This window comes from Stegodyphus dumicola, chromosome X1, assembly GCF_044657685.1.
Source record: "Stegodyphus dumicola isolate Sdum_Otavi_A_Nest chromosome X1, ASM4465768v1".
NCBI classification, from domain to species: domain Eukaryota; kingdom Metazoa; phylum Arthropoda; class Arachnida; order Araneae; family Eresidae; genus Stegodyphus; species Stegodyphus dumicola.
Window position 1 is genome coordinate 255,546,800 of NC_140780.1, and position 18,615 is coordinate 255,565,414.

An 18,615-nucleotide genomic window follows, 5' to 3' on the forward strand; every position below is an offset into this window, starting at 1 on the left:
TTATGAACAGAAAAATAAGTGAAGATAACAATCCTTTTTGCAGTTATATAACTGCGCATGATGCTGTAAATTTCCGTAAATACTTTAAAATACCTGTAAACGCATTTGTGTGCATTATTGTAATATTGAGTATTGTTTCGTCTAGTTATTTATTAATTTTCTGCCTTTAATTTTATAGCTGATTTTGTTTCTAAGAGAATTTTCAACACACGTTCAATTATCTCCAGAATATGTTATAATGAAGCTTAGTATCGACATAGGCCAATATAATGCAAAAATGTAAGACATATAACAGTGGTACACGCGTATGATTGGCTTAAAGGCGGAAGAAGGTCTAAAACCGGAACTGCAGTTTCAAATAAAACAAAGAGGCTAATAAAGAGCATGGTCCTCTCTAACAGTCACATAGCTATCATAGCTTGACTTCGGACTAAAAACGAGGCAGTTTATGAGTCCCTTTGACAGGCGGTCCGATTTCTGAAATAACGCTCTTCTCACGTTCTTGAAAGTCCTAGTAGAAGGAAGGTGAGTCATAATTGCCTCCCCAAGCGTCACAGCTTTATTCTAGAGGTTTTAGTTCTAAAGATCTGGCCGGCCAATCAATCTGGTTAATATTCTTCGTTTTGAAAAAATAATCCACCAGATTAGAGCTGTGTGGACGAATGCTGTCATCCATAAAAAAGATATGGGGAGCAACTGAATCCCTCAAAAGGTGAATATAAGGCTTTAAGATCTTCTCTATTTTCAGAATGACCTGGTGCATAAGAGAGTCAGTTTAGCATTGTGTAGTTAACATCGACTGTGTAGATAACATCGACATCAGTGGAGAAAAATTCTTTTCACATATACATCACCAATTCAGTTTAACCACTGATTCTAGACGGATGTTCTTTAGCATCCTAGAGAGGAACGAGCACAGAATCAGCGGTTTGATTATCAAGACATGTATCATACTGAATTGGGCCCACCAGCGGCCGAGCGGTAAAGTCGCTGAACACTGGTAGTTCGGTCCGAGGTTCGAATCCCGCGAACGGGCTGGCTGCATGGGTGGTTTCGTGGTTTTCCCCATGTGTAACGTATATACGAGTCAGTTTCCCTTAGAAAGTCCTCCACGAAGGCATCCCTCCTCTTAGGCAGATAGCCCTCGAGGCTTTGCCATAATCACACACACACATCATACTGAATTGACTCACGCGCATTCGACAAAAGCTCTGTGACTGCTGTGATGTGTAGGGAAGAATTCTCAGAGCCCTATGTTTGCTTTTTCAGGGGTGCAATTACAAGCGCCTGGCCCCAGCCACCACCTCTTATTGGACACGACTTGTAATGTCATATAGTGACGAACAGAATTTCCCGCGGCATTTTTGCGCACCATAAACTTGAGGCCATTTTAGCGCTAAAACGGACGAAGCGATAGGTGACGGAAACTCAAAAATTCACTATATGTTATTAGTAGTAGAATAATTTGCCATATTTGCGAAAAAAATTACAAAAATAGAAAGCAGCTTCAGAAACATATTGCTAATATACATGGTATTAGAAAAAAAGGTACAATTCGATGTGCAGTCGATAACTATTTAGCAATATTTTTTGTCATTAGATGAATATCGAAGTCATTTGGCAATAAACACTTAGATAAGATATAAATGTTAAGAAGCAAAACAATAATGCATAAAAATGCATGATAACTTCAACTGACAAAGTCTAATAAACGATGTTAGAAGTGCTTTAAAAATGTCTTATCACTTTATCTAATTTTTACCATAAATGAAGAGAAATTAATGCCTAAAATTAGAAAGTAAAAAATTAATCTGACTGCGAACAATTCTGATTCCAAACAATCTCTGTTTAGCAAACAATTAATAAATGAAAGGAAGGTTGTTTAGTTAACAAGCAGTTAATTTTTATGAAAAAATAACTAGCTTTTACATTTATATATCGCTTTTAAAAACACTTTTTTGTAAAATAAACCGCTAGTTCATGAAAATTGCGGCAGACAAGATTATTCTACACAGTAAGACTCAAGTATAAGTAAGACTCAAGAGTCTATACAGTAAGACTTGTTGACGTTGCTGAAGAAGCAAATCCTTTTTATCTTGAAGAAGCAAATCTTTTTTTAAAGTCATGTCTCCTGCTATATGAAATTATACAACGTATTTCCTAAATATCAGTATAGCGCTACGAATTGCACTGAATACAGATGCTAAGCCAAACGATATTTACGCATCATAAAGTTTTATCTATTCCAATTAACATTTAACAATTTAAATAAAAAGTGGCGACATATTTTCTTATACTGTTATGTTTGTTTTAATTGCAAATATTCTGTTACATTGCAGAAATTCACATTAATACAGGACATAACCAAGGTCAAATTAATGTAAGTTCCCCTTGACATAACTCAAACGAAACATATAATGGAATTTTTTCAGCCTGACGTCATAAACGGCAACCAATAAGAACAGGGGCGGTGGCTGGATCCAGGCGCTTGTAGTGCAATTGGTTTCCAATTCATTTTGAAGGACGACATTCTCCATAGGGCTAATTTGGTGAATGACTTTCTGAAAGGTGAGGATACTAAATGGCCAGCCAGATTTCTAAATCAAAGCCTAATGGAATATAACTAAGGGACTTTTGAAAGGACACTTGAAGCTTGCCTTCCCCTTTCTTTGAACCCTCCAGAAACTAGAAACAGCCTTGCTTTAGGAATGGGACCGATTGCCAAACGGACTTATAAACTGTCTAGTTTGTGTGAGCTGCATAACTGTCATGTTACGTGAGCTGTATTACAGAACACAATACCCCTATTATTGTTCTTCCTTTTTCAATCATATAACCTCTTTTTTAGACTGTCTTGCAGCGATGAACCTCACGTACGACCATGCGTGTGTATCATACCTGTTATGCGGTGTATTTTTTTGCATTATATCAGCCTATGTTCATAGCAAATTCCATTAAAATCTGCCGATCCTCTTTGAAGATAATCCACCAAATGAGAAAATTCTCTTAATTTTGAATACCAGTACAGTTTTATTCGAAGTAAAAAGATACACCTAGCGCAACTAGTCCCGATGTACATACATGTGAAATGAAATTGCTGGAAACAGTATCTGTGTTTAAAAGTTTGTAGGAAACCATGTTTAGTTTACTTAAACTGTTTTAACGAAAACTAAGATTTTGCGCAACCATTAGATAGTCTTAGAAAATATTTTATCAATATAAAAGAACTATTTGCCTACTTACTAGCAACTATATTTATTGTGCTCAGAAATAAAGGTAAAGAAAGATAAAATACTTTATTTAAAGCTTTTGCTACTATTTCTAAAGTCTGAATTAATTAAACCAGATTAAAAGTTTTGACTTACTGCGTCATGTCGCACAGTCACGAGGTTTATTTCGTAGCAGGAAACGGGAAATATCAGCAAAGACCACTCTCGATTGATAGCCGGGCGTGCTTTCTATTACACAACGAAAGCGTGCAGTAAGGAAAAAATACTTTACAGTATCCCCAGTTAAAAGGCGACTGGGGAAGACGGTACTTAATATACCAAATCCAGGGTTGTGACGAATTATCATCCACTTCATTTTAGTTCTGCTACCACTTGTACAGTCATTATTTGAGCAGGAAACATGAAACGCCAGCAATGTCCTTGCCGAAATTCAAGCGCCAGACTTCCTGTTTGCTAGCTGGATGTACTTCCAGCCACACCGCGAACATACCACGAAAAAGAAACCGCATGTGGTAAGGCTTTTATAGACCTTTTTGAGGTACGGCGGTAGTTTGACATCTTGGAAGATTCACATACTTCATCCCAAGGCTTTTCTGCTGTAAATAAATCTAGAGATTTCGTTACCTATTCGTTTTCTGAACGTCCCATACCTTCTGCGTAGAGAAACATTATCACACACACACAACAGAACTAAATGCACCTTTGAACAACCTTATGCAGAGCTCTGAAATCTCTATCTCGGTATCGCGCTTTGCAATTACTGTGACTTTTGTGAATACCTATTCGGATATGTCCGCATACGTATTCACAAAAGTTTCAATAGTTCAATTTATACCCCGCCTTCACATCCCGCAATAGTTCAGTTTGTATGTCAATATTCAGTTTAGTTTACATGTTACATGTCAATAGTTAGTTTAGTTTACATGTTCAGTTTACATTTCAATACTTCACAATAGTTCAGTTTACATTTCAATACTTCACAATAGTTTAGTTTACGTGTCAATACTTCCCAATAGTTCAGTTTACGTGCCGCCTTCCAATGCCGCGATAGGCATAATGATAACATTCGCTAATAAGAAGTGGATTTTAAGTGCTTGTTTCTCAACAGGTGCACTCAAGATTCAGAAATTAAAAAGAACTATGACTTATTCCATAATAAATAACACCAATAAAACTTTAGTTTTGCTGATTCTTGTCTTTTTGTGCACCTATTGAAATGTGCTAAATTATGAGATGCCTTGCATAAAAGGCTTTCTCTTAAAAGTCATTTCAGCATAATATTTCTTGATGCAGATGTTTCAGCGGCTGTTCGAAGCTCTAGAGACTTCTGCCTAGCACCCAAAATGCCAATCGCTAGAGACAAGTATTAATCTTTATAACCACTTGTGATTCTTTTCTGCCTTTGCTTATCTTTTCGGAGAATTTTCTCATTTGTTAGGTCATTGTGTCATTTAAATGCTTAATTACTCTACTTCCAAATGACAGATCTCCACCATAAACATCCTCCAAATGATTATTTGATCTGGGGAGAAATTAAATTAAAAACAAATTAATTAAAATAAATTGAAGTTAAGAAAGGAAAAATATAAAATTTTGGAAATAACATCTTGCTCAAAATATGTGTCACATAGTTCAATATTCTAATTTTCTCATTCGAAAATGTTTTGATTAAAACTGATTGGATATTTATAATTTGACAATATCGGCCTATTTTTTTATGTTTACTCAAAAAAGTATATATATAATATATATATGTACAAATTACACATTTATATAGAACGCAAAACTGAGACAAACAAAATAAAAATTATTTATGAAACAAGCGAGGGAATTTAAATCATCATATTCCCTGCGCTTCCATTTCATTAAAAATAACATTTCATTAATCTTAAATTCATACCCGAATAAAATCAACAGATCTTAGTAAATTTTAGAATTTATTAATTAGAATTTTTCTGTAAGCAAAATAAGTACGTTTGCTGTGATATCCGGCTCTCTAACACTTTTAACTTCTCTTAAGCAAAGCTAAATTAGCGTAAATTACGGTTTCTGTTGTGCTTTAGGTAGCAGATAATTTTTTACGAGTTACGTTTTCCTAAGATTTTTCAACCTACATTATCAGAGAATTCTCCCAAACTTCCTGAAAAACTGAAAAGCTAAGCACTTAACTATCCGGGCACCCGCAGAATTTCTCGAGAGTCTTAAATTTTTACATTAGATACTTTTGCGTTCTTGGGAACAATTTATGAACTAATACTGGCTCTTCCACAGATCATTGACCTCATTCAATCAGATCTAGTCGTTTTCCGTCACAACATTTTTATAACATCTGCCTGAGTTAGTGAATTTAAGTCAAGCAGTTGCATTCCTGTTTCGTTATTTAACATTCAGACAGCAAATTTTAGCTGTTGATTACAGTAATATATTAATATTATGCATACCAATAACATTGTATAGTTGCTACACTTAATTTGTACATTTATCAGAGCTCATATAACACGAAGTTTTCATTTGAATTTTGCATAAAACTGCTCTTTTTCCCTTCTCCTGAGATTTTCGTATGATGTTGATTGATATCTGAAAGTTCAACTAAACACTCAAAATCTTTAAATTTCTAATTAATTTTTATGAGCAATTTCATTGAAAGAATGGTCATACATCTCTTTCTTTAGTCACTAAAACGTGTTTTTTCATCATTTGATACATATATATCTTTTAATTATTAGCATAAAACAATTTCTTATCAAACAGCGTTGAACTCTATAAACGTGGAGTGACTGTGCATTATATTAGCATAACATCAATTTAGAATATATATAACTAACTGTCATCTATTAGAAATAAATTTCATTACTTTCATGATTAATTCCGTGTTGATATTGAACTATTTGTATGCTTTGTCCAAATGCAGGTTAAAACTGCTATTTGCTCATTTCGAATGACATTAAATGTTTTAATTTCATCTAAAATCTAATTTTAAGTAATTTAAAATCCTGATTTTAAATATTCCATTCATGTGTTTCTCTTCCAAGTTGAAATTAAATGCATTGAAATATATAATAAAATTTGCTAAACAACACAGAAATGACAAATTTTGAAATGCAATTAGTTTTTTATCAAGTCCAATCTATATGCGTATCTTTCTTTCTATATCATATGAATCCAACAGTTTTGAAACTTAAAATGCAAACACCTGTTAACATGAAACTGATAGAAATGCATAGCCAATGAAAGTTCAGAGCAATTCTGAAACGACAGAGAACTCGCACTCCAAAATAATAGGGAAAAGTAATAACGAAATTTTCCTAGAAATGCTTTCGCCTAGATCCGGTTTGAAGATTAATATCCAGTAGAAATATTTTATTCTGAACGCTGGCAACTTTCGAACTGACTTTATAGACTATTATTCTGTCTTCTTTTCTTTTTCACAGGGGCCCACCAGCGGCCGAGCGGTAAAATCGCTGAACACTGGTAGTTCGGTCCGAGGTTCGAATCCCGCAAACGGGCTGGCTGCATGAGCGTTTTCGTGGTTTTCTCCATGTGTAACGTGTATACGAACCAGTTTCCCTTAGAAAGTCCTCCACGAAGGCATCCCTCCCCTTAGGCAGATAGCCCTCGAGGCTTTGCCATAATCACACACACACACACTTTTTCACAGTATCCTATTATTACTATATTAACATCTTATTAAAATAAATCGTACCTTGCTGACACGTTTTCCTTTTATAAATAAACTTGAATCTACTAATTTAATGTCGCATACGTATTTAGTGCCGTATTTATGCGAGTGACCGGCTATCGAAGAATTTAATTTCAATGCTTCCATTTAAGTCATTGATGTTTGAGAATCTTTATTTTTATACTAAGGCATGCATGTATGCTACTGACTTTTTTACACTACTTGTTATTATTCTCTGCATGTATGCTACTGAATTTTTTAAGCTATCTGTTATTATTTTCGTCATAAGATCGCTAACTGTCAAAATTTGACCCTAGGAACGCTGCAGTTGATCTCAGAAGACACAGTGTAATCACTTTACTGTAGGTAGACACAGTTTCAGCAGTTTCAGCTTCCAATGTTAAATATGTTAAAAATGTTTTTCGATGTTTGAGGGCGACCCCCTCCATGGCCACGATCAGTTGGCATGCCTCCACTGATTGTAGTCCTCGACCGATTGCATCATGGTCTAGTCTACGAGATCCAGGTTGCACTTGACATTGACCTGGTCTCGAAAGTCGTCGAGGCAGCTCGGCGGGTCTGCAACAGAACTAGCACGTTTGCTCCTGTTAGTTAATCAAAGAATCGATATCGTGAGGTGCGTATTATTCCTGGCGAAACAATCTTTGAAAAACACCTGTGATCTTGTAAACGTCATATTGCTTAGTCGTATTGCAAGCATTGGCTAATAAATATGTTGTAATAGCTTTTTTGCTGTTCTTTATTTCCGCTCATTCGTTTACTTCTAGTACTTTTGACTGATGTTTCTGGGCATAGATTCCTATAACGCCTAAAAAATTAGAAACTACTTGTATGTAATGAAATAACACAGCCGCGCTGGAATAAGGATACTCAATTGTACTCGTAACATGTAAATGTGTTGTTGCAGCGGTAGATACGATAACTGGTCATTTGTTGTTCTGTGTTTACTTCGCTACAACACATCGGCTGTAATCATAATGTTCGCTGAGAAATTTCCTTGCATTTCATAAGCGGTGAAAAGAATGAATAACCGCCAAAGTCAGACGACGGAATGAGGTAGAGAATCGTTAGAAGTTTAGAGGTAGGGTGATTCCAATTTCAGGTTGCAAGAGATCCGAATATAATGCCTAATACCGTCTGCAATTTGCAAGAACAATTTCAAACGAGCCAGTTCATATTCAGAAGCGTTGCAGCAAGGTGTCTGAGAATCACGTCGCCCATTCAAGAGCAGTATTTCGCACTTTCAAGCCACGCGTCAGAGGACTCAGCTCTTTTCACACAGCTCTATCAAGAGGTTTATGGCGTTCAAATTCCGAAGACTAGACTGGCTGCATAGGATGTTTCGTGCATTTCTTCATCAGTCACATGAATTTGAACAAGTTTCACTTAGAAAATCATCCACAAAAGCATCCCTTTCCTCTTAGGCATGTAGTCCTTAAGTGTTTTTACATAATCTAATTAATCCAGTCCAAGAGGTTTATGCTGATACTGGAGCCTTACTTTTAACAATTACTTTTCCTCAAGGGCTTCCTGAGAGAGGGTTTTTTTTGCTGGTAAACCACTCTCTGGCTCGATTCATTCACTCATGTAAAAAGGAGCATCTGACATGATGCGAAGGACATGAGCCTCAAACCCCAGCTTGAGTGCGTCCAAGTTCTCTTCAGTAATAAGTCTAGATTTAGACTAGATATTGAATTTCAATGTACCTTCATTTGGAGAGGACCTGCAATCAGATATCTTTCCTCCAACATTAAGGAAAGGGACTACTACGGCAACAGAGGTGTTATGACCTGGACAAGCATCGTGCTTATGTGCAAACGCCATCCCATTCGTTTGACAGAGATTCACTGAATGTTCAGAGATATAGAGGAGAGACCTTTGAATCCCATGTGCGATTTTTCAAGTTCGCAGTTGGCAATATGGAAGTTTTATATTACGCTTTATCAACACCAAATTTTATTAATATCAGTGCAGCATGTTTTGGGAAACTCAAAAAAGTCTTTGAACTCTTAATTTTGAACATAACTCTATACACGCACGCACTCTTGATGTATGCTAGTTTTTAATGCATTTCTTTAAATAAGCGTTTTCACTTTTAAGATCGGATCTGTTGAACTAAATTGCTGCTCCCACTCTTATCTTAAATAACTTTCGTTCTTATCCATTTCTATTAGATAAATGAATCTCTACTTATTTTGAATGGAATATGAGAATTTACTTTTATGCTTTCAGATTGCTGACTTCGGCTTATCGAATGTTTTTGATGAAAGAAGAAGAATGAATACCTTTTGTGGAAGTCCCTTATACGCGTCTCCAGAGATAGTAAAAGGAACTCCATATAAAGGACCAGAAGTAATATTTTTTTTTTTTTTTTTTGTCTTTTTCCATACTTCCTTTGTGAAACTTTTCAGATAATGACAATATAATTTTCAACGCTATTTGCCAACCAAACTTATGTGAATTTGAGTAATTACCAGTGTGTTCTGTCACAGCTGATTAAGATAATGTCCGATACTGTTTGATAAAATAAGAAAATGAATTTCTTCATAGTTGTGCAATATAGTAATCCATTACGCCTTTTTTACTGTCTTCAAAATCAAGCATGCATTTTTAATCTGGGGAAGTTTAAATGCAAAAACTTAAAGTTACTTATTTTTCATTTTCAACTATAGCTTCCTATTTTGGTGACATGCAAAACTGGAAATAGATCACTGTTGTTTCATTTAACATACTTTCTAAGCCTTGCTTAATACTGTGACTTGTTCACAGGTTGATTGTTGGAGTCTAGGAGTACTCTTGTATACATTAATTTACGGAACGATGCCTTTCGATGGAAGAAATTTCAAAGAGCTTGTATCGCAAATATCCGAAGGAAGATACGAAGAGCCAATAATTAAATCGAGTAAGTATATGAAATATAAAGTAATATGAAAATGGATGTTTGTTTTTAATTGAAATAGAAAGAATATATATAAGATATTTCATATTGCTTCGTGCTTTTTCATGATGCAGTTAAGCAGGTTTCTAAAACTTGAGTGTTATTCTGCAAGTAATAAAGTTCTGAACTTGTTTTTATTTATCTCCGTATATTTATGCTGCTTTAATAAACCGTAACATTGTAACAATAAGTTTCTTAATTAAATATGTTATCAAGGAATAAAAACCCCTTCCATCTCTTTGAAACACCGGGTTATACAACTGATGCTAGAATTCACAAAGAATTATTTTGGTCAGATTTCTTCAAGGAAATGTCCTCTAAAAAGAAAGATTTTGTTTTTCAGGCAATGAAGATAAAATATTATTGGACTCGAGAACATATTGAATTCTTCCTCCTGCTACTTAGTTATTTAATGTATGAAATGTTAATAATTAATTATTTAGCGCTCAAATAACATATTAATATGTTGCTTTTTATGACTTTATTAGCAACAATATCAAATTCATCATGCCGCTGAAACACACTGCCATTTAGAAAACGTATTTCATTTTAACATCGAGGCGTAATTAATACCCAGCTTTATCTTTTATTCATATTTTCGATAATCTGCAGATTCTGTTTCTCTTAATCTTTACAAGAGCATTTCATTCTATGACAAAGTGTTGTTGTGAATAATCTTGCTTGTCTGATAGCAGCCCACGAAATTCATCGGGGTAAAGAGGCTAGATAGCGCGCCCAGTTTTGAAGTCAAGCACGCCGAGGGCACGGGTCCGAGGGTATCCCAACCCTCTTTACCTACCATCAAACACTCCAGAGAGATTTCGGCTCTACGCATAATCAGTGTGCCCCCATTCCGTACTACACATTTAATTACGATGGCTCGATGCCGTATCGAAAGGCCCGGGATTCGAATCCGGGCCCTTCGATACGGCAGTCACCGTCGCTAACCGCTAGCCGGTTGAGCAGCATAGCTAGAATACTTTGCAAATATCGACAAATGTTGGATTTTTGCTCATGATCGTATAGAAAACAGCAGTATTAGATACTATACTTCGGCTATGTTTTAGTACTATAATTTAGGATAACGACTACACCTCCACAGACTTTGACCGCTATAAGCTCCATAGATTTTGAACCTGAGCAATTTATGAGACAGCCTACATTAGATGAGAGATCATCCTAATGCCTGTGCTAAACCAGCGCATTGCCTCAACCTGCGACATTTTTACAAATGATTCTAAAACTGACCATAGTAGGGGCATGACCAACCATGTGCCTTCAGATCAAGCAGATTAATAGTTCACGGATTTCACGAAATTCTTAGACTACGTTACAGAGAATTACAGCACTCCTTCTGTGTGTGCTTTTTTTGTGTAGTGGTTAGTAAATCCAACTAGCAATTGGTAAATCCTGGTTTCAATACCTGAAGACACCTGTAATATTGTGAGTTTAGGGGCTCACAATATTATCTGGTGAATCCGTAACAAGTTAAATAACCTATTAAAACCTTATGCTAACTAAACTAGCAAAACCTGAAATAAACTCATAAGGGCTATTTCATTCAACATTTTTGTCATCGTAATTAATGGGAGTCAATGCGTTGTGTTCTAAAAGTCCGGGACCGTGCTAGGAAAGAATCGGACAAAAAGATAAATGTAATTCAAAGATAAAAACATGACATAAATTTCAAATTAATTCTGATTTATTAAGTATTCTCAGGTCTAAAAGGAATTCTCACAGAATCATCTTTTTATCCTAATTTACATAATTATGGACTACCCAGTTCATAATTATGTAAATTACCCAAAACTAATTGATAATATTGGTATAAGATAACAGATATGATATATTTAGCTCTGTGCAAACAAGCCATAAAGCAGAAAATAGATTATTACGTTTTTTTCACCTTCAGGTGTTAAGTATGCATTAATAATTGGAAGAACAATTAATTCAGAAAAATTTAACATTTTTAATTATTAATTATTGGGGCTTCAGCCTAAAATTAAGTCTGCAGTAGAGCTAAGGAAAAAAAAAAAAAAAAAGCGAACTTTCAAGAAAATTAAATTTAGAGTTCAATTAGGTAAATTCCTTCAAATAGGTTACTTTAGAGCCAAAAGCCAGTTAATATCACCAGTCCTTTACTTAATAGTGGGAGGAATAAAATAGAGCGACTTCTCTGTCGAATGCGGTGCCGAGGTTCCATCCGAGATTGGAAGCAAGCGTCTGCCAAGAAATAAAGGCTCTTCAGCTGCTACGATTGTCTAGGCTCCCGGTTGCAGGACACGTCAAAGAAAAGTCAGGGCTTCCGAATTTGATGATTTGAAGCATTATGCAGAAGCAGGTGAGGATCAACATCAGCGGCGAAACGATGACAATGCAATTAGCAAGATTAGGCCAGAAGTCAAATATATCCAGCACGTGTAACCCACTAATTGATGATTAAAAAACAGCATGCGAATCGAGGTACATTCTTTCGAGAACATAGCTTTCCATTCTAAAAACAGCTTTCTTCATAGTACATGATAGGTAAGTATTAACACTTAACTGGTCACGAACCGCTAGGCTTAATCGGTCGGCCACGCCAGCTCTCATCAAAAGAGGTAGGAAACACAAGGAAGAAAAGCGAAACCATCCTTTCTCTTAGTTGAGACAGATTTACTAGTATGGGAGCAAAGGCATTTTTATGCTAACTATCAAAGAGCTTTTATTTTCCCGAAGTTAAGGTGGGATCAACAAGGTCGGGAGCATAAGTGTAGCTTCCCCCTTTTGCCTTCGCATCTCATTCCACGACGAAATACCCTCATTTGCGGTCAGGTCATAAATTTACAATCCCTTTTTTCAGGGGGAGAGCTGACAAGGAGCGGACAATCTCGCTAGGGATCTTGAGAAAATGCGGGGGTTGTTTAAACATCTAACTTCTCTGCTTTCAGTTTTATACACAGGAAAATACAAATTGAATTCTTCGAATGAATGCAATTTTGTACAATGAAAATGTATCACTTAACGATAAACTGTAAGATAAATAACATCTTTTTTTAAAGCCATAGGTGTAGAAAGACAGATATTTGTTACACGAATGAATTTGTAGTAAATATTGAGTTTTTCATTTCGAATGCTATGTTCCATGTATGCGAAGTAGCTGAGTATGTGAGATAATAGTCATAACCGAATGGCCTTCAACCTTTTCACGGCTAAGGACTGTTTCTCAATTACATTGTGGTCGCTGCTTTTTGTTTAATTTTCTAATGGCACATAAACAATAATTGTTTTTATTTGAGACTTATGAATAAAATAACGCAAACTAGACTGCAGAAAATTCCTAAGAATGAAGTTTAAATAATACTGAAAAATACATTATTGATGCACTTTTGTGTTTTATATGTAAGTAGTATTAACTACTACTATAATCCTTAAACGGAATCCTTAAATTATATATATCTATGTATAGGTATATATAAATGGAACCAAATATAGAATAAGGTATAAAATATCTTTATCATACAATGTTCATTACCATACGTATATTTACGTAATATCAATATAAATAGTTAGTTAGGTTTCGTACATATATAATTTATTTTTATATTTTGTATTTTTTGTATTAGATTCAGTATTGTATACGTATCTGAAGTTTAATTTGTTCTCTTTTTGGGTTACGACTTTAAGTGAGAAAGAATTGTTAGGGCCTTCATAGGGATTACATTATGTACAATCAGTTAGGATCCGACTTTTCCTTTCTTTTAATCATTATATATATTGAAATACTACTTAATGAGTATACATAAAATATAGCAGTTTTTAAGCTACTTATTTATATATCTATTGTTTGGTCTGGTTTGTTTGATTATAGCAAAGCATTCGACGGTTATTTGCCTAAGGGTAAGGGTGCCTCGTGGAGAACTTTCTAAGCAAAACTGACTCTTATGCACGTTACACGTGGGGAAAACCTCGAAAACGCCAATACAGCCATCCCGTCGATCCGGATTCGAACCCCGGATCGACCTACCAGAGTTCAACGACTTTACAGCTCAGCCGCTAGTGAGCCACACGCACACACACACACACACATCCCCACATATACATTAAATAGTATTTACATTTCGTTTATAAAGTATAATTGAGTGCAATTTAATCATAAAGAGTTAGAAAATATTCTACGGAATTACTTCACTTCGTAGACTTTTTGTTAAGCGTCACCATATTTCTTAAAGAGAATCTCAATGCTAGTTCCATTTCCAAGCTGTTTATGTACCTTATTTTTCATGTTTTGAATTATATTTAGAAAATTATTTCACTTGGTTATAGCTGAAAATGCAATTTTTTTATTGAAGAATTTAAGGGTAAGAAGAGAATTATGCCTTTTTCTAATTAATTATTCTTGAAGCATTTAAATTTTTTTAAAAAAAGCGCACATTAATACGAATCTCTGAACTAAAGTGGTCGATACAAGACAGATTAATTAGCTACTAAATTTTGATTTTCGTTGAGTGAAAAGGAATTCATCTGCATTCTATAAGAAAGCAGATATTCAAAAAATGTTTTTTTCCTATTCTCGCAGTCATAATATTTTTCTTAAATATTCAGCTAATTCATATTTAAATATTCCAATCCATTACAATAAGTAATAAATCGATACAGTAAATAAATAATTAAAATCAATTAAATGGAATTTTAATTCATTTTAATTGCCATTTTCCCTCTGATAAACCCCTCTTTAGAGTTCAATAGCAGTCGATCAGCTTTTGTTGGGGGTTCATTTTTCTTTATGGTATGCTTACGTTATATATGTATGCATTATGCATTGCTCATACTTGTCAATTGCAGCTTTTAATATCTTTTGGAAAAAAATCAATATGAGAATCCAGAAAATGATTCTTAGCGACGCTAAAACTATTATTACTAGGCACTCTCATGTCACAGTGTTTAAAAACAAATCCCCTTGTTTAAAGGTAGATTCTATGCTCATATTTTAGTCTAAAATTAAAAGCTGCGAGTCAAAATTAAGGGGGTTGCTCTTAGAAAGCCTCAATTAGAAGTAATTATAGGAAATGTTAATCAATACTTATAATCTTAAGGTATGTAAATATGAGCCCATTTTCCTTAGAAAATTCTTCATGAAATCATGCCTAGCCAACCCTCATATGTTTTGCCATATTCAACACAAAATCATTCTTAAGATGATTAATTAATTAATTTTATGTTAGATGATACGAAGCTTTTCAAAAACTAGGATGCTTTCCGTAAACAATTAGTATTAATAAGCGCTGTTCAACTGGAAATGGGTTGGATTATTTGTTTATAGCAGTGCTTTTCAGCCGACTTACATGTACCTGTTTGTATTGCTCAGAGGGGGGTGGAAGGAAATTCCTGAACGAAAACAATGTAATAATGAAATGTTAATAAACAAATAAATATAACTTTTCGTATCTTATGTAATTTGTCTCCATTCTGATACCATGTGCATCATTTATTTCTGATATACTGATACTGAATGAGACCTAAAAACACTTTTTTTAAAAATATATCACCCCTTATGATCCCTGACACAGCCGTTTACTTTCCCCTTCCGTAATTAACGTCAGTCTCCTGCTCTCGACCGCATTTGCCAAGCCACCTCCACGACAACCAACACTTACTACGACTCGAGCAAAAAGTGGTCTATCCAAAGAATCTCTAAGGAGATTCTTTGGTCTATCCTCGAAAATCCTCTTTCACTTCTTTCAAAAAACACAGGCTACCACAAAACTGGATTTTCGCTCCCTTTAGGGACCAGATTTCCATTTTTTCTCCCAAAAGACAGAGTAATATGCATTCCGCAATTCCGCACGCGTGGACTAAATCAAAAGCCAACACCGGACACTTAGATCGCCAAGCAATGACCGATCCTTGTAGGTGAAATGATAACCCCTCTGACCTTTCGTCACGTAGTCCTATCAATGAAGTTAACTAGAATAAAGCAATTTCTTTCTAGAAAGTAGTACTGTAGAAGTAACGAGAAATTGTGTACCCGTATGTATTCGTTACTCGGTGAACCAGTACTCGTTACTATCGTATCGTTACTCGTTACTTTCGGTAAAATCGATCGGTATTCGTATCCTGAGCCTATTCTATCGGTATATGGCCCTAGGGATCGGTATACGGCCCTATGCGATAGGGAGTTTTACGTCGTATTTTTAGATACACATAATTCACCTCCTTTTGTGGTGTCTCAGAAGTCAGAAGCGCCTACGGAAGGCCATCAGGAAAATAGAAAAAAATAAAATAACGAAATAAAATAAATATTACAATAATAACATTAATTAGTAATTAAAATAATAAAAAATTCCTTATTAAAAAACTTAATAATTAAAATAATAAAAAATAGTGATTAAAATAATGAATAATTAACGTAACATAATAATTAGCAACTGAAATATAAAATACTTATAAGTAAAATTTAACAAAAATGTAAAGACAAATAAAAATTAAAATAATTCTTAAATTTATGATGAATAGTTAAATTATAAAGTAAAATACCAGACCTTGTCTTATTGGCTTAGTACCTTTTCGTCCTTTCTCATTTCATCCCAGCTCCAAAAAGGGTCATTTCTTTCGCTGCCTTCCCTCTTTTCCGTTTTATCCGCTGTTTAAAAAATAGGTGTTTACTTTACGATAAGACGAACGTCTGTTTACTTCAATTAAAATGGTTTAGAAGAGATGACTGTTTCTACTTCGACTTAGCTTTTGATTTCTAATACTATTTATTATTTTATGCAGACGAATTATGCTGAGCAGAAGAATGAATTTCAGACGTGTTCAGAAGGTGTTGTATCTGAATATAATAACATTTTTGTTATATACTATCCATTTTTTTAATTTCACACATTTCTAAAGTAACAGAACCACGGTATCACTATTTTGGCACACACACACCAAAAACATGTATAATTAACATTAATGTTACATTCTTTATTAAAAGTAATGGGTTCTCTTTAAATGTAACCATTCGTGCTTGTTAGAGTATTTTGCATGTCGTGGTCTTAAAAAGGTGATGTTCACTACCAATGTTTGTTTATGTTCTCAAAAATACAAATTTCTTAGAAAGTGACCCCTTAGAGATGTCGTAATTAGATGATTTGCTAAAATTATTTTCTAATAGATAACGGAATTAATGTAATTTAATGTCATTAACTCGAAGAAGCAAGTTTAAATACGGTGACACAAAAATACAGAAGTATTTTAAATGACGAAAATATTCATATTTACCGGGAAATTTAATTTCAAAATTTGCAGTGAATGATGCCATTTGTAACTTGCCTTCGGGTATCGCTAAATTAAGTTAGAATAATTCGAGGAAATAAATTTAAATGAAGTGCAGCAAAAATAAGCATAATTTAAAAAGTTATGCGGTATCCATATCAAATTTCACTTTTCATAATGACAATAAAACTTTCCCAAATACAAATAAAGAAACTCGGTTGGTGTTGGCGTATTTAATTATGGCAAAGCACACAAGGGCTATCTGCCTGAAGGGATGGATGCCTTCGTGGAGGACTTTATAAGGGAAATGGCTCGTATACACATTACACATGGCGAAAACCACGAAAACACCCATGCAGCAAGCCCGTTCGCGGGATTCGAACCTCAGACCGAACTACCAGTGTTCAACGACGTTACCGCTCGGCCGCTGGTGGGCTAAAGAAACTGGGAGACCGCATTAAAGATTAGATTTCGTTATTTGTCCGTTATTCGTTATTTCGTTTGCTGCTGCTCCCTATTCCTTTCATCAGAACCGCTAATTACGAAAGGGTGAATTTCTAGTAAAGCATGTATATTAATGTTCATTATACATTTGTTACATTTTTGCTTTCTTTCAAAACAGCGATAATGTGGTTCTATTGCTTTAGAAATTAATAAAATGGGTCCTATGTTATAAAAACCTAATTATATTCAGATACACACCTTTTGCACATGTTTGAAATCCATTATTCTAATCAGAATGCCTACAGAAAATATTGAATCAATATTAGAAATCAAAAGCTAAGTGAGAATGAAGTAGTAAGAGTCATATCGTCTAACCTGTTTTAATTGAAGAAAACAGGTGCTTGCTTTATCATAAAGTGAACACCATTTTTCAAACAGCGAAGAGCCCACCAGCGCTCGAGCGGTAAAGTCGCTGAAGACTAATAGTTCGGTCCAGGGTTCAATTCCCGGCTAACGGCTGGCTGCACGGGCGTTTTCGTGGTTTTCCCCATGTGTAACTTGTATATGAGCCAGTTTCCTTTAAAAAGTCCTCCACGAAGGCATCCCTTCCCTTAGGCTACAACCAACGATTGCGAAAATAAAAGCCAGCCCTAGTGTGCATTGCCGTAACCAAATAATCCGAAACCGAGAAAAAGGGAATTGGTGGGGGAAGGCAGCGACGAAACATCGTTTTAGAAGAATAGGCTACATAACCAAATTTCTATCTATACTCTGGTAAACAGTACATTATTTGCTCATCAAGGGCCTAAATTTAGCTAATGCTTGGCTTGGTTCTTAAATTGCAATTTCAGCCACAGCCCCCAAACCAGACGATGTCTGGTATTTTATTTCATTACTTAGTTGTTCATCATTAATTTAAGAATTAATTAAATTTTCATTTGTCTTTACATTTTTATTGAATTATAATAATAATCATTTAATATTCTAGTTGTTAATTATTTTATTATTGCATTAGTTATTTTATTTATTTTTATTTATTTATTTATTTATTCATCTTTCCTGAT

General features: G+C 34.7%; 1 protein-coding gene across 1 annotated transcript in view; it reads left to right on the plus strand.

Annotated features, from left to right (window-relative positions):
- Positions 1-18,615, plus strand: part of LOC118189738 (uncharacterized) — a 115,299-nt gene that overhangs the window by 87,989 nt on the left and 8,695 nt on the right. Inside the window, exons 5-6 of the mRNA XM_085807546.1 lie at positions 9,163-9,282; positions 9,700-9,832. Coding sequence (XP_085663672.1) covers positions 9,163-9,282; positions 9,700-9,832 — 253 coding nt within the window. The remainder of the gene's footprint in view (positions 1-9,162; positions 9,283-9,699; positions 9,833-18,615) is intronic.